Source organism: Brachyhypopomus gauderio, unplaced genomic scaffold, assembly GCF_052324685.1.
Source record: "Brachyhypopomus gauderio isolate BG-103 unplaced genomic scaffold, BGAUD_0.2 sc54, whole genome shotgun sequence".
Lineage (NCBI taxonomy): Eukaryota > Metazoa > Chordata > Actinopteri > Gymnotiformes > Hypopomidae > Brachyhypopomus > Brachyhypopomus gauderio.
The window spans coordinates 754,704-774,871 of NW_027506878.1; the positions used below are offsets into that span (position 1 = coordinate 754,704).

The 20,168-nt window shown below is 45.1% G+C and overlaps 2 protein-coding genes and 1 long non-coding RNA gene across 11 annotated transcripts; 2 read left to right on the top strand and 1 right to left on the bottom strand.

Annotated features, from left to right (window-relative positions):
- Positions 1–5,132: 5,132 nt before the first annotated feature.
- Positions 5,133–14,128, top strand: slc8a2a (solute carrier family 8 member 2a). Of its 5 annotated transcripts, none has more exons than XM_076987610.1 (11): positions 5,133–5,598; positions 6,020–6,289; positions 6,544–7,008; positions 7,220–7,569; positions 8,686–8,789; positions 9,714–9,731; positions 10,184–10,293; positions 11,573–11,656; positions 12,134–12,233; positions 12,454–12,612; positions 12,954–14,128. In XM_076987610.1, exons 1-11 carry the CDS (start codon positions 5,239–5,241, stop codon positions 13,328–13,330), a joined length of 2,397 nt encoding a protein of 798 aa, XP_076843725.1. In that variant the 5' UTR covers positions 5,133–5,238; the 3' UTR covers positions 13,331–14,128. The 5 variants fall into 5 exon arrangements, with proteins under 5 accessions (XP_076843725.1, XP_076843721.1, XP_076843723.1 ...); XM_076987606.1 differs by having other exon boundaries at positions 5,324–5,598; positions 12,352–12,612; XM_076987608.1 differs by lacking the exon at positions 11,573–11,656 and having other exon boundaries at positions 5,324–5,598; positions 12,352–12,612.
- Positions 14,129–14,260: 132 nt separating this feature from the next.
- srsf7a (serine and arginine rich splicing factor 7a) lies at positions 14,261–19,081 on the top strand. Of its 5 annotated transcripts, none has more exons than XM_076987612.1 (8): positions 14,261–14,361; positions 15,398–15,606; positions 15,877–16,056; positions 16,404–16,466; positions 16,729–16,767; positions 17,150–17,263; positions 17,461–17,577; positions 18,448–19,081. In XM_076987612.1, exons 2-8 carry the CDS (start codon positions 15,398–15,400, stop codon positions 18,497–18,499), a joined length of 774 nt encoding a protein of 257 aa, XP_076843727.1. In that variant the 5' UTR covers positions 14,261–14,361; the 3' UTR covers positions 18,500–19,081. The 5 variants fall into 5 exon arrangements, with proteins under 5 accessions (XP_076843727.1, XP_076843729.1, XP_076843728.1 ...); XM_076987614.1 differs by having other exon boundaries at positions 14,274–14,357; XM_076987613.1 differs by lacking the exon at positions 14,261–14,361 and adding an exon at positions 14,368–14,578.
- Positions 18,752–20,119, bottom strand: LOC143488741 (uncharacterized). Its single transcript, XR_013124520.1, has 3 exons — positions 19,838–20,119; positions 19,682–19,760; positions 18,752–19,598 (listed from the first exon to the last, which is right to left on the bottom strand). It is a non-coding gene; the product is annotated as an uncharacterized LOC143488741 (long non-coding RNA).
- Positions 20,120–20,168: the final 49 nt, after the last annotated feature.

The window sequence follows — 20,168 nt, forward strand, 5'->3', positions numbered from 1 at the left end:
ATTTCAAGTTTTGAACAAAGTAAATGTGATATCTTTGATGTTATTTTTCTTTATTCACTTGGATAGTTTGATCGTTGATTGATGGGGAAATGTGGGTTTCATAACCTAACAAATTAAAAGGATTTATGTTATAATAACATAAACAAATTAAAAGGATTTATGTTATAATAACAGAGCAACAAGCAAAAATGTTTTACATCTATGCCAATATATATGCAATATTTGTAACTTGAATAAGTAATAAATCCAGAGTTATTTAACATTAGGAAGCAGTTACATTTAAAGTTACATATGGCCCTCTGTGAGTGACGGTTATGCTAGTGTGGCCCACGGTGAAAATTAGTTTGACACCCCTGCTCTAATACATACTCTCTCTCTCACACACACATACACACACACACACACACCCACACACACACACACACACACACACACACACACACACACACAAACACACACACTAACACACACACACATACACACTTGTTCTCTCCTCTATTAATGATAGTAATCTGGTGACACACCTACTCGTTAACAACATGAGCTGTGTTTTAGGCCTGTAGTCTCCTGTGCTGTGTAGAGATTTAGAAGCTGTTTCTCTTCTGGCCAATAATCAACTGACTCAACTGACTCTCATTCTACTATCACACACACACACACACACACTGGACAATAAGTTTAGACTTTTTTGGGGTTTTTTCCATATGTAGAAAGTCTTCAGTCTCCATCCCCAGAACCTTTTCTCACAACCATTAACTCTTTACTCCTTCAGAACATTTTTAGGCCTATATTTTAACTTTTCTTTCTGCAATTTTTTTTCCAATGTAAAACATTGTCAGCTTTCCTGGAAATTCCCACATGGTGATGATAGAGACTGTCACAGCTTTATGTATAGATGCTTTTTGTAATTTTTCACTATTGGTTAAGCACAATTTTGAAAAGAAGGCTCATTTTGTCCAAACACTTTACACATTTCACGCAGCCACATACCAGAGTAGCAGAACATCTCAGATCTTTTGTAGAATTACTGTAAACACCTAATTTAAAACTATGCAACAATTTATAAAAACCCTATTTTGTCACTGTATGGCACAAAAAGGGTTCATACGATCTGATTCTGTCTAAACACCTTTAACATGTTTAGCTTTTAATACACTCCATGTTTGGTTTTATTTAGAGTAAATAAATAAAAACTCACAAGAGTAAATAAAACTCACAAGACCAGTACAACTTCAACTTCAACTTTGTTTATTTATAAAGCACTTTAAATCAATGCTATTGGCCAAAGTGCTGTACACAACTAAAAACAAGATTTAAAAACAAGAAGCAAACAAGTCATGTGTATACACAAACAACACAAAGACACACACACACACAGGACAGTTATTAAAACAATAAAACAAATAAGAGCAAACATCTCAGACTGAGTTAAAAGCCGCAGAGAATAAATATGTTTTAAGAGAGGATTTAAAAGCAGAGAGTGTTTTGGCCTGCCTGATGTACAGGGGAAGATCGTTCCATAGTTTTGGGGCAGCGACTGAAAAGGCATGATCACCTCTCAGCTTCCTCTTTGTTTTTGGGACAGCCAATAATGACAGAGCGGCTGACCTGAGTGAGCGTGAGGGGGCGTATGGGTGGAGCAGGTCCGACAAATAAGGAGGGGCAAGGCCGTGAAGACATTTAAAACAAAATAGCAAAATTTTAAAATCGATCCTAAAATGAACTGGAAGCCAGTGAAGTGAGGCTAAAATCGGCGTAATATGGTCGCGTTTTTTGACGCCAACTAAAAGACGAGCAGCAGCATTTTGGACCAACTGTAGTCGGGTAAGTAAAGTCTGGTCCACTCCCACATAAAGTGCATTGCAGTAATCTAAGCGAGCTGTGATAAAAGCATGGATTAAAATCTCAAAGAGATGCACAGAAAGAAATGGCTTCACTTTGGCCAATTGTCTTAAATGATAAAAGCTCGACTTGACAACTGATTTAATCTGTGCATCAAGTTTAAGATCAGTGTCCAATTTTACACCCAGGTCAGTTGCCGTCAGTGTGAGATGTTGACTTAAAGGACCCAGATCAACATTCATTTTGGAGGTGTTACTAGGCCCAAACAACACGACCTCAGTCTTATTATCATTTAGGTGCAAAAAATTTGCGGACAGCCATACCCTGATATCCTCAATACACTTTAAAAGATGGTTTGCAGAATATTCAATACAAACACCATACACAAGACCAGCACAAACATCTCACTCCAGACCAGTACAAACACCACACTCCAGATCAGTACAAACACCACACTCCAGACCAGAACAAACACTGATACATTTTCATTCCACTTCACATTGTAGCATCGGGCTGCATTTTGCAATGGATTTGAGAACAGACTGTATTTAAAACAAAATACAGTGTGGGTCGCAAAACTGTCCACCAACAATGTTAAGGGTTAAGGAAGGGAGGAAGAGTGTAGAGGAAGAACTTGGAAGATTGATTTATGTTAGGAAGTTTTGGTCCAGAGTAGATTGATGAAACGATACAGACTCCCAATGTCACCACCACATTGGGAACACAGCACACATTGTAATGTCACCACCACTTTGGTAACACAACACACATTGTGATGTCACCACTACATTGGTAACACAGCACACATTGTGATGTCACCACCACTTTGGTAACACAACACACATTGTGATGTCACCACTACATTGGTAACACAACACACATTGTGATGTCACCACCACATTGGTAACACAACACACATTGTGATGTCACCACCACATTGGTAACACAACACACATTGTGATGTCACCACCACTTTGGTAACGCAACACACATTGTGATGTCACCACCACATTGGTAATGCAGCACACATTGTGATGTCACCACCACATTGGTAATACAGCACACATTGTGATGTCACCATCACACTGGTAACACAGCACACATTGAAATTGTCACCAGCGCATTGGAAATACAGCCCCCCCTTGTGATGTCATCACTACATTCATAATACTTCTGTGACAAATGAGGTTTTTCCCTCTTCTTAATGTTGTCAGATTAAATTGGCCTCATATATGAAGATAAATTACTGTGAGACCGGATCAGTATCCAATTGCAAATCATTGAAAAACATTGAAAAGATCTACTAGAAATTTACATGTAAAAAGGTTGTGTGGAGCAAACAATAGTGCAGTGTATATTATTTACCTACACATATTCTGCAGATCTTTTACATATATACAGTGCAAGTCAATCCACCTGTTTTTACAGTGCTTATGCCTAATTAGTGAGTTTATATGTAATCACCCAAGTGTCTCTACATTTGACAGCTGTGTTTGATTCGTTAGTTTGTGTGGGATTTTTGAAGATTGTGCCTTGAAATAGCAAAGTCATATCATGTTAAATGTCTGTGTTTAATGTAGATACTTGTGTACTTTGTGTCTAATGTAGTGCTGTGGGTTTAGTACTTTTGTGTATAATGTACAGATATGGGTTTAGTACTTTGTGTCCAATGTAGAGATGTGGGTTTACTAGTTTTAAAAAGTGTGAGGCTGAGAATGTGCTTATAGATCTGGGCTGAGGTTTTGCTTCTTGAGTGTCAGGTTTCACTAACTGTGAGTTATTTTTAATTTCAGTGTGTAAGCAATCATAAATAACTATAAGTTGGTGTGTGGCCCATTCTGCATGACTGCGGCACACTTTGTACCCACCATGTTGGTAACACATCACACATTGTGATGTCACCACCACGTTGGTAACACATCACACATTGTGATGTCACCACCACGTTGGTAACACATCACACATTGTGATGTCACCACCATGTTGGTAACACAACACACATTGTGATGTCACCACCACGTTGGTAACACATCACACATTGTGATGTCACCACCATGTTGGTAACACAACACACATTGTAATGTGTAAATGTTGGTAATGCAGCACACATTGTGATGTCACCACCATGTTGGTAACACAACACACATTGTAATGTGTAAATGTTGGTAATGCAGCACACATTGTGATGGGACCACCATGCTGATCTGGTCATTCACAACAGCCCTGTGACCAGTGGGTCTGTTTGCCTAGTTAAACCAGCCTCATCTATGAAGATGAATACAGGCAGAACTGCATCCATTTGCAAAACCCTCTGAAATCAAGGACAACATTTTGTAAATCAGTGTAGACCTACAACGAATGAACAGGATAAAAGGTGCACAACACTGCTGTGAAATACTCTCACGCTGTGAGTTTACAGTTGAACACCGAAGTCTCTGCACACCTGATGGCCATGTCTGATCTGCTGGTTCACACGTGTGGTATTTTGGAAGGTGGTGCCATGAAAAGACAAAGAAAGGACATAATGTTGGATGTCTGTGTCTAATGTAGAGATGTGGGTTTAGTAGTTTGTGTCTAATGTAGAGATGTGGGTTTAGAAGTTTGTGTCTAATGTAGAGATGTGGGTTTAGTAGTTTGTGTCTAATGTAGAGATGTGGGTTTAGTAGTTTGTGTCTAATGTAGAGATGTGGGTTTAGTAGTTTGTGTCTAATGTAGAGATGTGGGTTTAGTAGTTTGTGTCTAATGTAGAGATGTGGGTTTAGTAGTTTGTGTCTAATGTAGAGATGTGGGTTTAGTAGTTTGTGTCTAATGTAGAGATGTGGGTTTAGTAGTTTGTGTCTAATGTAGAGATGTGGGTTTAGTAGTTTGTGTCTAATGTAGAGATGTGGGTTTAGAAGTTTGTGTCTAATGTAGAGATGTGGGTTTAGTAGTTTGTGTCTAATGTAGAGATGTGGGTTTAGTAGTTTGTGTCTAATGTAGAGATGTGGGTTTAGTAGTTTGTGTCTAATGTAGAGATGTGGGTTTAGTAGTTTGTGTCTAATGTAGAGATGTGGGTTTAGAAGTTTGTGTCTAATGTAGAGATATGGGTTTAGTAGTTTGTGTGTAATGTAGAGATTTGGGTTTAGTAGATTGTGTGTGAGATGTGAGTTTAGTAGTTTATGTCTAATTTCGGGCATGTAGAGCATTGAGAGAGTAAAAATGTGGATCTTAGGTGCCCTTCTGAAGTGGTTTGGAGATGCTTTCAGTTCTCCTCTGCTGCCTCCTGCAGGCCTCCATGATAATTACATGGCCCCATCTCCGTTCTGGGTAGGTACTCTGGTACCTAGGCAGGTGTGTGGATGTGCTAGACCAGTCTCTCCTGCAGGTGTTAACAGGTGTTATGATGAGTTGTGGTAGATGTGCATGTACATGTGTTGTTTTGATGGCATGTTGCAGTATTTTTGTGTGTGTGTGTGTGTGTGTGTGTGTGTGTGTGTGTGTGTGTGTGTGTGTGTGTGTGCGAATATGTGTGTGTGTTTGCGCTCGCAGGTGTGTGGGCATGGCTTTGAGTCAGGCGAGCTGGGTCCAGGCACTATCGTGGGCAGTGCTGCCTTTAACATGTTCGTCATCATTGGAATCTGCGTGATGGTGATCCCAGACGGCGAGGTGAGGAAGATCAAACACCTGCGAGTGTTCTTCATCACGGCCTCCTGGAGCATCTTCGCCTACATCTGGCTCTTCCTCATCCTCTCTGTAATCTCACCAGGCGTCGTGCAGGTGGGTGTACAAATGTGAACTTCACAGGTCACAGTATGGTGTCACATGCAAATGTCTATGAGCGTGTGTGTGTTTGTGTGTGTGTGTGCGTGTATATGCGCATGTACATGTGTGTTGCAGGTATTGCATGCATTGCTCACTCTTCTCTTCTTCCCTGTGTGTGTGTGTGTGTGTTTGTGTGTGTGTTTATGTGTGTGTGTGTGTGTAAGTGTGTGTGTGTGTGTGTGTTTGTGTGTGTGTGTGGGTGTGTGTGTGTTTGTGTGTATATGTGTGTGTGTGTGTGTGTGTGTTTGTGTGTATATGTGTGTGTGTATATGTGTGTGTGTGTGTGTGTGTGTGTGTGTTTGTGTGTATATGTGTGTGTGTGTGTGTGTGTGTGTGTGTGTGTGTGTGTGTGTGTGTGTGTGTGTGTGTGTTGCAGGTGTGGGAAGCTCTGGTTACTCTCTTCTTCTTCCCCGTGTGTGTGTTGATGGCATGGATCGCTGACCGCCGGCTCCTCTTCTACAAATACCTACACCGTCGTTACCGTGCCGACAAGCGCCATGGCATTATCGTGGAGACGGAGGGCGACACGGCACCCAATGGGGTCGACGTCATCCTGGAGGGGAAATACCACGCCAACGCCAACAGCTCCACCAGCAACTCCACCGGCAACGCTGCCAACGTGGAGGCGCAGCAGGACCGTGAGGAGGTCAGAGTCGTAGAGATAGGTGTGAAGGTCATTGAGGGCGTTGGAAGACGGACTAGAGAAGGTCTTAAATGAGAGGGTTACAGTTCAAATTCCTGCTGGGTTTCTCAGGTTGAACCAACTTAACGTTGTTGAAACATTTATGAAAGGTGTGGAGATGTTTCTCGAGCCATTGCTGTGTTGCTTCTGAGTTCCATAAAGTTGGCTGGGTGGTTGTCCAAACGTTTTTTGAAGCGTGTGCCTTTGCTCGGGCGCAGGTGATCCGGACGCTACGAGAGCTTCGGCAGAAGCACCCAGAGAAGGACCTGGATCAGCTGATCGAGATGGCCAACTACACAAGCCTGCAGAAGCAGCGCAAGAGTCGCGCTTTCTACCGCGTGCAGGCCACACGCATGTTGATCGGCGCGGGAAACGTCCTGAAGAAGCACACGGCGGCCGAGCAGGCCAAGAGGGCCTCGGGGGCCGCCGGCGACGACCTGTCCACCTGCGCCCGCCTGGCCTTCGAGGATGCGCAGTACCGCTGCAGTGAGAACTGTGGCGAGGTCAGCCTGTGGGTGGTGCTGACGGTTGGGGGCGGGGCCGAGGGCGGGGCCGAGGGCGGGGCCCGCACGTTCCACGTGGACTACCGGACGGAGAACGGATCAGCCAGTGCGGGTGTGGACTATGAGTACAGCGAGGGGACGCTGGTCTTCCTGCCCGGTGATGAGAGGAAAGAGATAAAGGTGTGTGTGTGTGTGTGTGTGTGTGTGGGTGTGGGTGTGTGTGTGTGTGTATGTGTGTGTTTGTAGGCATCGTGTGTGACTGTATAAGCATCGTGTGTGTCTGTGTAAGGAACGTGTGTGTGTTGGTTTATTACATGCGTACATGTTGGGATGTGGGTGATTATATGTGTGTGTGTGTGTGTATGTGTGTGTGTGTGTGTGTTTGTTATAGGTGGGCATAATAGATGACGACGTGTTTGAAGAGGACGAGCACTTTTTCGTCCGCCTCTCAAACTTGCGAGAGGCAGAAGGCGGGGCTAGCACAGATGCGGCCCGATTGGTGGAGCCCATGGTGGCCACGGTGACAATCCTAGATGACGACCATGCAGGCATCTTCTCCTTCGGCCGCAGGGAGCTGTGTGTGTCGGAGAGCTCGGGCGTGGTGGACATCACTGTCCTGCGGGACTCAGGCGTGCGCGGGACGGTCACTGTGCCCTACCACACAGAGGACGGCTCAGCACGGCACGACATTGACTACGAACACACACACGGGGAGCTGGAGTTCACTAACGAGCAGACCTGGTACACACACACACACACACACACACACACAAGGAGCAAGAAGATCTGGTACACACACACAAGGATTCATACAAACACACAGACACACACAAACACACACACATAGGGACCTGGGGTTCACCCAACAGTAGACCTGATACAGATACACACAAATGTTTCCTCTTACACACACACACATTGAACTGGAGCTCAATAACAGTCATGTCATGGTTAGTACACTCACACACAGACATACAAAGACACACACACACACCCACACACACACGTATATAACCAGTAATGGACTCTTTTCATGTGGATTCTTTTTGGTAGAGCATGCAGCGCTATTCTGTGTGTGTGTGTGTGTGTGTGTGTGTGTGTGTGTGTGTGTGTGTGTGTGTGTGTGTGTGTGTGTGTGTGTGTTATTGATGGTGTAACATTTAGAGTGGGCTCAGCTCTTCTTCCAGTTAAAGATGCACACGGGTTAAAGACCAGCCATGTTAAAGGTTCTTTCAGTAATGGAGTCATTACACTACATTGGAAACCACCACCGATTACAGACATAACAGGGATCCTCAATGATGCTTCACTTTTCACTCAGGCTCCCATAATTCCCTGTGCATCATTTTAATTCTCACTCAGGAACAGCTTTACTACTTTCAGAGGTCATTAAGTCATTAGAGACAAAGAGCTCACAAAGAAACAGATATCTGGGTTTAAGGAACAGTCCTGATGTCTGGGTTAGGGGACTTTAAGGGACAGTGTGATGGGGACATTTCACACTAAGGCTGGTCTGAATCTGAAGACAGCGGATCGTTGGATTCACATGCTGTGGTAGATGTGCTATAATTGTAATTGTAATTGTACCTATACCCTCAGAACTATTTGCATGTGTGTGTGTGTGTGTGTGTCTGTGAGAGAGAGTTATGCACATGTGTATGTGTGTTTAAATTATTAACTCTGTACTTTAAAGTATTGATGCAGGTTCTGTGCTGATGGGAGAGTGTATCAGAGCTTATGTCAAAGCAAGTAATACTCGCTCTGTGTGTGTGTGTGTGTGTGTGTGTGTGTGTGTGTGTGTGTGTGTGTGTGTGTGTGTGTGTGTGTGTGTGTGTGTGTGTGTGTGTGTGTGTGCAGTAAAACACTGCAGGTTCGAATCATCAATGTCCAGGAATATGAAAAGAGAGAAAACTTCTACATTGTCCTTGAAGAACCTAGATGGCTTAAAAGAGGAATTTCAGGTGTGTGTGTGTATATGTGTGTGTCTCTATGCGTGTGTGTGTGTGTGTGTGTATATGTGTGTGTCTCTATGCGTGTGTGTGTGTGCGTCTTTATGCGTGTTTGTGTGTGTGTGTGTATATGTGTGTGTCTCTATGCGTGTGTGTGTGTGTGTGTATATGTGTGTGTCTCTATGCGTGTGTGTGTGTGCGTCTTTATGCGTGTTTGTGTGTGTGTGTGTGTGTGTGTGTGTGTGTGTGTGTGTGTGCATATCTGTGTGTAACAATGAAAGGGAGCTGGAGAGAGAGACCGTGACATGTCTTGACGAAGGTGCAGGGGAGGGATTTAATTTATTAAGAGCATCGTGTTGCATTCAGTAACCTTCCTCTCAACCCATGTCTCACACACACACACACGCATGCTCACACACTAATACACACACACACACACACACACACACGTATATGCAGACTCCAGTTTCAGACGCAAAAACAGAGGACACACAGTCTGTCTCAGACATGCATTCAGTGTGTGTGTGTGTGAATGTGGTAATCTCATGTCTCACACACACACATGTATGTCTACATGTATCTGTGTGTGTGAGGGTGAGTGAGGTCATAGGTCATGAGTTGTACACAGCAGCAGTTGACCTGTGACCTCTAACTGTACGCTTACAACGGGGGGTCTCATGATGAAACATAAATGTCGTTATTGTCAGTGTACACTTTCGCATGCAGTGAAGTTAAAAAATGTTTCTAATCATGTTTCTAATTAAATGAATTGTGAGCGTAATTCTGTAACTAAGTTTCTGAAGTGTTTGATTCAATTGTATTTTGACTTATTGTTTTACTGATTAATTAATTTATTAATGTATACAGCAATAACCCTAACCCTAACCATTTACATATTGATCATTTTTGTATGATTGATTTTACGCTCTGCTGCAGACTTACTGCTGAATCAGGGTAAGATCTTCGATGAAACCCTTGCCTCATTCTTGGGATTCAGGTGTTCATTCATGTTTACTCTGAATTATATTACATGATAAATCACGTTATAAAAGCTCTGATATGTTAACTGGTGTTTTCCATATTGTGAAGAGAAAGTACAAATCCAGCAGCTAGCAATGTTCTTTGCTCACAGATTATCAAATACTCTCATAGACTCTAATAGACTCTCACATAGTCTCATGGACTCACACACTCTCATAAACTCTCACTCTCTCTCACACACTCATAAACTCTCACACTCTCAGACTCTTAGTCTCTCACAGACTCTCAGACTCTCACAGACTCTCACAGTCTCTCATAGACTCTCATTGACTGTCTCTTTTGTCCTCTGTCTCTTTTGTCCTCTCTGTTTTATCTTGTTCTTCTTTTCCTTCGCCCCCCCCCCCCCCCCCCCCCCCCCCCCCCAGGTTCTACCCCTGCGGCAGAGGAGGCGAGGAAGATAGCTGAAAAGGGGAAGCCAACACTGGGAGAACACAACAGGCTGGAGGTCATCATCGAAGAGAGCATGACCTTTAAGGTATAGACACACACACACACACACACACACACACACACACACCTTTTCCTGCCCATTAATATGTGGCTGATCATTATACTTGTCCCCATGGATTAGCATTCCCATGATAGAAATGATGAGGTAGAACTAGTGTGAACTAGAATTAGGGTGTTTTGAGTGTGTTTTCCTGATTCTCAATGCCCATGGGCCTGAAACTGTGAAAAAGAAATACTCTATCTCCTGGAAGGGAAGGAAAGGAGGGAAGGACACATGCTTAATGAGACACAGCCCTACAGGCAGCACAGGCCCCTTAATGAGACACAGCCCTAGAGGCAGCACAGGCCCCTTAATGAGACACAGCCCTGCAGGCAGCACAGGTCCCTTAATGAGACACAGCCCTAGAGGCAGCACAGGCCCCTTAATGAGACACCGCCCTACAGGCAGCACAGGCCCCTTAATGAGACACAGCCCTGCAGGCAGCACAGGTCCTGTAATGAGACACAGCCCTGCAGGCAGCACAGGTCCTGTAATGAGAAACAGGCCCCTTAATGAAACACAGCCCTGCAGACAACACACGTCCCTTAATGAGACACAGCCCTGCAGGCAGCACAGGCCCCTAAATGAGACACAGCCCTGCAGGCAGCACACATCCCTTAATGAGACACAGCCCTGCAGGCAGCACAGGCCCCTTAATGAGACACAGCCCTGCAGGCAGCACAGGTCCTGTAATGAGACACAGCCCTGCAGGCAGCACACGTCCCTTAATGAGACACAGCCCTGCAGGCAGCACACATCCCTTAATGAGACACAGCCCTGCAGGCAGCACACGTACCTTAATGAGACACAGCCCTGCAGGCAGCACACGTCCCTTAATGAGACACAGCCCTGCAGGCAGCACAGGCCCCTTAATGAGACACAGCCCTGCAGGCAGCACACGTCCCTTAATGAGACACAGCCCTGCAGGCAGCACACGTCCCTTAATGAGACACAGCCCTGCAGGCAGCACACGTCCCTTAATGAGACACAGCCCTGCAGGCAGCACAGGCCCCTTAATGAGACACAGCCCTGCAGGCAGCACACGTCCCTTAATGAGACACAGCCCTGCAGGCAGCACACGTCCCTTAATGAGACACAGCCCTGCAGGCAGCACAGGCCCCTTAATGAGACACAGCCCTGCAGGCAGCACTAATGCAGCTAATAACACTTCTGTCAGGCCTGACTCTGTGTTTGAATGACAGGCCTGTATATGTGTGCATAACCGAAAGGAATTGTGCTAACGCCTCACCATCCTCTCCTATAGATACGCCAGGGAATGGCACCCAATGGCAATTTAGATCCGGTACAGGAGGCTCCACCCCTCCGCATGAGATGTGTTCTTCGATTGGTCAGAGTTTTTATAACACTCTCTTTGACTGGATGCTTTCAAATCTCACCTGCGTCCACAGGATGCTGTGATTTGGCTGCCGTATTAAAGCACCAACCAATCAGAGTCGCCTGCGTTTACTGATCAACAAATCAGCATTGGTGATTGGCCAGTGACATTTGTCTTTCTTTCTTTCTATGTGGAATTATGGAAAACACTTCTGCTGATAGAATACAGTTCTGTCAGTTCTTACTGGTTCCTCCATTCTTGTCTTATAACCTTATTTCATATTTCTCTCTTTTCACTATTAAGAGAAATCATGAATATCTGTTTTCAGTCACGGTGCTGTTTGTGTGCACGTGTGTTGATGGAGATTCTTTGATAATTTTGACAATTTAACAGTGCTATGACATCTTCATAGATCTGAATAATCATTTAACCTCACACTCATCACATGTGTACATTTCTATGTGTTTGTGTGTGTGGCGGTATATACAGAACACTGTCGATCGTCTGTTGAGGGACACTAACCTGGCGGAGGTGATTGGCTCTCATTCATGGACACAGCAGTTCATCGAGGCTGTTACTGTCAGTGCAGGTACTGTGTGTGTGGGAGAGAGAGAGAGAGAGAGAGAGAGAGAGAGAGAGAGAGAGAGAGAGAGAGAGAGAGAGATTGAAGAATTCTAAAGCTCTCTTCTGTCATGTCTTCTGTTCAGGAGATGAAGCGGAGGGGGCAGGGCAGCCATCTTGCTGCGACTATTTCATGCACACCATGACGGTGTTCTGGAAGGTTCTGTTTGCATTCGTCCCTCCCACAGAGTACTGGAACGGCTGGGCGTGCTTCATCGTGTCCATCATCATCATCGGCTTGCTCACAGCTGTGATTGGTGACCTGGCCTCCCACTTTGGCTGCACCGTTGGACTCAGAGACTCCGTCACTGCTGTGGTGTTCGTTGCCCTGGGTACCTCCATACCAGGTGTGTGTGTGTGTGTGTGTGTGTGTGTGTGTGTGTGTGTGTGAGTGAGTGTGTGTGTGTGTGACTGTGATTTGAAGGAAAATTCTAAATAACAGGATTATTCATCTAATTTCTTTTTCACTAATCCTCTGCTTGGTCTCCTAACTTCTGTCCCTCTCTCTCTTTCTGTCCCTCCATCTCTGTCTTTCTCTCTCTCTTTCCCTTTCTATTCCTTCCTTTACCCTTTTCCTCCTTGTCCTCTCTCCCCGTTCTTCTCTCCTCCCTCTCTATCACTGCCTCTCTATCTCTCTATCACACTCTCTCTATCTCTGTCTATCACTCTCTCTCTCTCTCTTTCTCAGACACTTTTGCAAGTAAAGTGGCAGCGATTCAGGACCAGTATGCGGACGCCTCTGTGGGGAACGTAACCGGTAGCAATGCTGTCAACGTCTTCCTGGGGATTGGTGTGGCCTGGTCAATCTCAGCTGTGTACTGGGAGGTCAAGGGTCAGTCGTTCAAAGTGAACCCGGGCTCGCTGGCCTTCTCTGTCACTCTCTTCACTATCTTCGCCTTGATCAACATGAGTGTTCTCATGCTGCGGCGACGCCCATCAGTGGGCGGGGAACTGGGCGGGCCCAAAACCACCAAGATTCTGACTTCGGTCTTCTTCATTGGACTCTGGCTACTCTACATCACCTTTTCTAGCCTGGAGGCTTACTGCCACATCACAGGCTTCTGAAAAACCACACATCAACGCTAACACACACACATCAACACAAACTCACCCATGTAGAAAAACACTCACTCACATCAACATATGCATTCACATATAGTTATGCAGATGTGTGTAAATACATGAGTACTGAAATGAGAAAACATTTCTGTTCAGAGGAATAACAAACCTCCATTAGCTAATCGCTAAGCAATGCTAAACTCTGTGAATCACACGTATGATGTCAGTAATGTTTCATGACATAGAGCACAAGTGACCACTTATTAGACACATACACAGAGTCAGGGGAGAGAGAGAGAGAGAGAGAGAGAGAGAGAGCGAATGTAAGTTGTTTGGAATGTAAGTGCAAATCATGGTACACGCTTGCCAGTCATCTTCAGTGATACGCGGGGTCATGAACTCTGAACTTTGACCCTGTCCAAAATGACAGTGAAAATGGCAGCACAGTTGATGCTCACTCCATGACATTTTAAAGCCTGAAGCACCTCAATCTTTGGGATAGAATGGAATTAAAAAATAGAAATAATAATAATAATATTACTGACATGCAGAAATGAACATTGACTCATGGGACAGTGAATGAAATAATACCAGTTACATTCTGTTAACTACTGATGTATAATTATCATGTTTATTCACTTAAATGGATATATTACCAAAAATGTGTGTACAACACTAATGATATATGCAGATCGTACCAAAATGTCTGTTGTTACAGTTAAGTTAAAAAAATAGTTCACTTACTTCACAGATACGTGTATTATCCTTTAACATGTGTTTAAAATCAAATATATCACAACTGTATCATGGAGCCATCGTTTCATAAATATAAACAATAAAGGTTAAACGCGCCTTTATTCCTCGACGTGACCAAGGACCAATGATATTCGTTGTCTATAAAAAAAAAAAAAAAAAAAAAAAAAGCCCCGCCCCCTCGTTAAAGCGAAAGGAACCGCGTCAGAATCGCGCGCTCACTGGACCGGCGCGTGCACTTCCGGGAAGAAAGCGCGTGTGTGACGCTCGGGACGATAAAGTAGGTGAGATTAAACCCCTCCGATCACGGCAGCTCCGCGTCCGAACGTCGCTATCGCGCCGCGTGACTTCGCCAAGTAGAGCCGGTCCAGAATGTTCTGAGTTGTTTACCCCGCGCCCCCTCGACTGATAAAAAAAAGGGTTTTTAGCCGGAGTCGCGCGAGCCACCGGAAAGAGACGTCCACGCGCTGTCTCGCGGAACCGAGGCCGACGAGCGACACAGTGAGTGTGCTAGCGCGCGCGACGGTTAAAACGGCGTTTCTGAGAGATTTATTTAAAAATGTGTTAAAACGGAGGTTTTTCCGCGCGGTGGTGAGCGCCTCTTCGTGTACAGAATCAGAGGTGTCGGCCAAACTTTTATTATCTCCATGTTTTAATTTTAACAAGAGGGGAACATGTGACGAACAAAGAGACTCTTAGCTCGCTAAGCTAACTAGCCAAGCGGCCTGCTCGCGCACTTTTGTGCCGCTTCGTTAGCTTAGCCGCGTGCTAACCGGTTCACTGCTGATTCCCAACTGTGCACGTGCATATGTTGTGTGTATATATATTACATTTATTTATTACATCATTTGCGTGCAATCAACCGACGAAGAGGCACACAGTTAGCCAGATAGCATTAAAGTCCTCGGAGCTTGCTAGCTAGCTGGCTGGATGTAGCAGGTTAGCTAGCTGGTGTAAGTCAGACTAGCCGAGGTGCGTCCAGCTGTTTGTACTGCTGGTGTTTTCCCGCTACACGGTTAGTTCATATATAGATCATCAATCACATCATTGCAAGTGAATTTAAGCTAGATATGGACGTGATTTTATTTGTAATGCATGCCTAGATTTAGACCCTGACCAGTTATTCAGAAAAATAATATTACCAATAAAATATTATCAGTAATCTAATAACCGCGTATTTCTCCTCAACAGGAAGTGCTGATTGCTTTGAGTAGTGAGATTCGGTGTCCATTGGTCAAACTGGGCTGTGTTTGTCTATGTGCATGTGTGTTATGTAATGTACCCGGCGGTGCACTCAGTTCCCGCTGGTCTGTGCTGCAGATGTCGTACTCTTCACGGAGTTCCCTCGACTGTAAGGTGTACGTTGGCGACTTGGGCAATGGAGCCGCCAAGGGAGAGCTGGAGCGCGCCTTCAGCTACTACGGGCCGCTGCGCAGCGTGTGGGTGGCGCGCAACCCGCCCGGCTTCGCCTTCGTGGAGTACGAGGACACCAGAGACGCCGAGGATGCTGTGAAGGGAATGGACGGAAAGTAAGTCATCTCGACTCCTGTCTGCCTACATTTCCCACGATGCTCGGTCGACTCCCTCCCCCCTCATCCCCAGCCCTGACCTCTTCAGGGAGCTCTGAGGGTGAGTGTTGGAATGTTGTCACCTTGTTCGTCTTGAAATACTTTAGACCTTATTATCGGCTTTAGACTTGCCGTGCTAGGTGAAAGTCCTGCTTTATGAAGTCCTCACCTGAGGGCTCCCGTGCAGGTGTTGATCTCCACTAACTACTCGTCCCCCCCCCCCATCCTCAGAGTGTTGTGTGGGACACGTATCCGTGTGGAGATGTCTAACGGAATGTCCCGGAAGTCTCGCTTTGGACGACCCAGCCGCCGACAGTTTGATCCCAACGACCGTTGCTATCAGTGTGGCGAGATGGGTCACTATGCTTACGACTGCTACCGCTACAGCAAGAGGGGCAGTCGACGTAGCAGGTACGTCCACCTGGTTATCCACGCCTGCCGTCTTTCTGTTAAATACAGGCACTCTGACACAATACTTACTCTCACAGGACACTGTATTGGGTACACCTGTATTGCAGGTTTATTTTATAGGCCTGCAGTTACAGGCTATAGACCATGGGTTGGGAAGCAACAAACTCAGTGGTTGTCATTGAGTTTCTAGCTGTTTGGTGTTGACTGGGTGGTGGGTTGTCCTCTGCTGTGGTGTGAGTGCACACTGCTTGTGTGGACCAGATTAAAGTGTTTTGGCACATGGAACACACACAGATTTGGCTGCGCTTCCTTCCTTCCTGATCGGTTTTCTCCTTCCGTCTTGGTAGGTCCCGCTCTCGTTCCAGATCCCGTGGGCGGCGCTACCACTCCCGCAGCCGTAGCAACGAACGGTAAGATCAGCCTGAGCTCTGTCTTCTCCACAGGCTCTGCCCTGCGCTGCTCATGTTAAAGGGAAAGTAGTTTTCCTGAAACAGGAAGCCCTTTCCCTATTTTCTGATACCCGGGCAGAATTTCCTTGCCACTAATCAAGTGTAGACAAGGATTCTCTCCGAGTGCCATTAGAAGCACTAGATCTGTCAAATTAACTTGGCTTGTTGGAACCATGTTGGCTTGCAGAGTATCCACTAACGTGTGTGTGTGTGTGTTTGGCAGGAGGTATCGTTCCCCGTCATACTCCAGACGACGGAGCCGGTGAGTGCTGGTGGTGGTGTACCATCTCTGTTACTGTCTGATGCTCTTTAAGTGATCGCAGGCATTGGGTTTGAGGGATCCTCTGGAATATCATAACTTCCAAGACATTACATTTTAAACCATATATTCGAGACTTGGAATATGGGTGGATTTTGTCATTTTGGGAGTCAAGTCCTGGAAGATTTGTGAATTTTATTTGTAGCATTAAAGTTTCCGTTTGCCGAATTATTTAAAGGTGGTCAGGTTTTCTGTTCATTAGAGGTATGATGGATTCAGCTTTATCAGCAGGGAAATGTCAGGGAACCCCGGATTAATGTCGCTTTATTGTGCTGTGGATGTTGGCAATATGATTGTGTTGTCAACATATCTGTGTGTGCGCTAGATCGGCATCTGCGGGTCGCTCAAGATCCAGAACACCAGTGCGACGCTCTCGATCACCTGTGCGCCGGTCCAGAAGTCCAGCCAGGAGATCCAGAACACCAGTTCGTAGGAGGAGGTAACGCTCACAGTGCATGCTTTCTACAAGCTGTGCTCTGATCTCTGTTGTTACATGATGTCTACACCGAAGCTAGTTCAGTTTTAAGACTAAATGCTTCTCGTGCAGTCTCCAGGCTGTTTCATTTCACGCGTCAATTGAAGTGTGTCTTAAATGTAAATGCCCAACATGGTGATATTCTGTGTGTATGTGCGCAGTCGTTCCCGCTCTCGTTCCCGCTCTGGGTCCCGACAGAAAGCGCGTAGTGCTTCCCGATCCAGATCCCGATCCCGGTCCAAATCTCGCTCTCGTTCCCACAGCAACAAAAAAGACAGGTGAGTGTCCTGTTCTCTACAACCTCACGAGCCTCCCACCTCCGACTAGCCACTCCCTATTTAAGGATAGTTGCAGGGTACCCGCGGGTCCTTAAAAAGTCTTAAAATGTCTTAAATTTAGTTTTCCATATTCAAGGCCTAAAAATGTCTTAAAATGTCTGGAATTTTATGAGGGGAGGCATTAAATTATTATAAGTGTGTGTTGTTCAGTTGTTCTGGCGCGATGTGAACTTTGCCGAATCTAGCGCTAATGCAGAAAATAACCGCTCCAGGGTCCTAGTGCTAGATTCCTAGCGTTGGAGTATACGGCCTCAACAACGTCAACAATTTTCGTTCTCAAACCCCCCGGTCAACAATTCTCGTCTCCCCCCCCCCCCGTCAACGATGTGGAACACACCTGCATCCCCAGTAATAGTATTATTTTTTCTTGTGAGAGGTATTAAAAAGGTCTTAAGTCATTGAATTTGAGATTTAAAAATGTGCAGATACCCTGAGTTGGGGAGAACTGTGAGCTTGGAATAGACAGTTAGGAAACAAGGACACTCACTGATGTAAAGCACTTGTGGGGAATTTTTTACTCTAAACATCACTGTTGGTGTCACTCAAGTCTATTGCAAAAGTACATTTCAAGAAGTCAACACTGGGTCGTACCTGCGTGTGTTGGCCCTCTGCCTTTCTGTGATGGTGACTAATAAGGGGAAACCAACGACATGGAAGAAACTGAGATTAGAGTTATGGAGAAGTAGAGTTTTGTCCTACTGAACAGGTTGAATAATGGAGGTGGATGGCTAAGTACAGAGGAATGGTTACAGACCAAAATGAGTCCTCAAACGTGTGTGTGTGTGTGTGTGTGTGTGTGTGTGTGCGCAGCCGTTCTAGGTCCGCCAGTCCGAGAGCGAGTCCACCACGAGAAGCCGACTGATCTGAAGTGTCCCCCCCCCTCATCTTCGACTCCCCTCATCTGTCACCTCATTTTGCATTTGTGCTTGAGGTGCTCGTATGTGATCTTAACCGCCCCTGCCCCCTCCCAAACAATAGCGCCCTCTGCTGGCCTCCTTCAGCTGTAGTGATAGTTTCATTATCGATTTGGTTGTTTTACTTTTAGTTTCATTGGAGAATTTTTTTCTTCTTCACCACAAGTGGTTTTCTACTGCCAATTTTTTTTTAAAGCCACACGTTGTCTTTCTCTTTAAAACAGTACTGTTTTAAATAATTTTAAACGTTCTGTTCCGATACTGTGATCTGTTATGATTTTGAGGCTAACGGAACAGTCAGCTGAGTCGTGAAGGTTGTGTGTTGAGTAGGATGAATGGGCTCTGATTGGTTGACGCTGTGCTGGAGGTAAATGCCCCTCCCCCACCCTTAGAAATGGTGGTGGTTTGTTTTTTTTTTTTTTTTTTTTTTCTTTATCAATTGAGTCTTTACACACCCTGTTTTGTTGCTCAAACCAATGATGCTTATTGGATTTGGAGAAGTTTCCAATAAATACCACGAATGTCCTCTACCTTCCTGATTTTGTTTCACAGTAAATGTCTCAAAATCCCCCCTCAGACATCCAAGGAGACGGATCTAAATCTCTTGAGCAGGACCGTGTTTCTGCCCCCCACACACCCCCCCCATGTGCAGCTCCCCATTCAGACATCAGAAATCACACAATAAATCAATGCATATTAAAGGGCCCCCAGAAGACGTTTGAGCTCCTGTACATATTTGTTTATAAAATGCACACAAGGTATTTTTTATTTTATCTTCATTAGTGTTTAGTTTGTCATTTTATATACAAATAAACAATTACTTTCAAGCTGATATTCTTGAATTGTCTGACCCATTTGCCTAGCATTGTGTGTGTGTGTATATATACAGACCAAATCGTCCAAAATGTTATTTTTCTTTGGAAGCCTTGTATACTATGTGCGTATGTGTAATTTTTTTCCAAGCTGTAAGAGATTTGATGCTGTGGAACCTTCTACTTGATGGTCGTAGGATGAAGACATTGTGTTCCACCATCATCTCTTGTTTATCTGACGTCGAGACACAGGTGGTTATCAGAGCTTCACAATAAGCAATTCCTGCACATCAACTTAAAAAACGGACTGCTTCTTACCTAAAATATCACACCCGATGTTACTCACTTCACCTGTCTCCAGGGTTGCCACTCGTCCCGTAAAATACGGAATCGTCCTCTATTAGGTAATTAAACCGAAACAGGTCATGATTTGTTCTGTACTTCCATAAATCCACACACTCACAAAACCCGCACCTTTTAGAAGTGTCCACTATACCCGATGCCACTATGTCCTCAAAGTGGGGTCTGTGACCGCAGCGTCAGGAGGGAAACCCTGCAGACGCAAGATCACAGACGCAAGCATCAGTGTGCTCTAAATACCGCTGTCATCTCCTGAGACTGGTGCACATAAACACAAACTGCACTGCTGCGGGCATTTTTGAAAAGTCCCTTATTTTCATTATGAAGCCCTGCATGTCACCTGTGTTAATGCGCACCGGTGTTTATCTGATTATCACAGCGGATTCTCCAACATAAAAGTCCCCGTCCACAGTATCGGCGTTGTTTGATGACGCGGAGTTCGTCG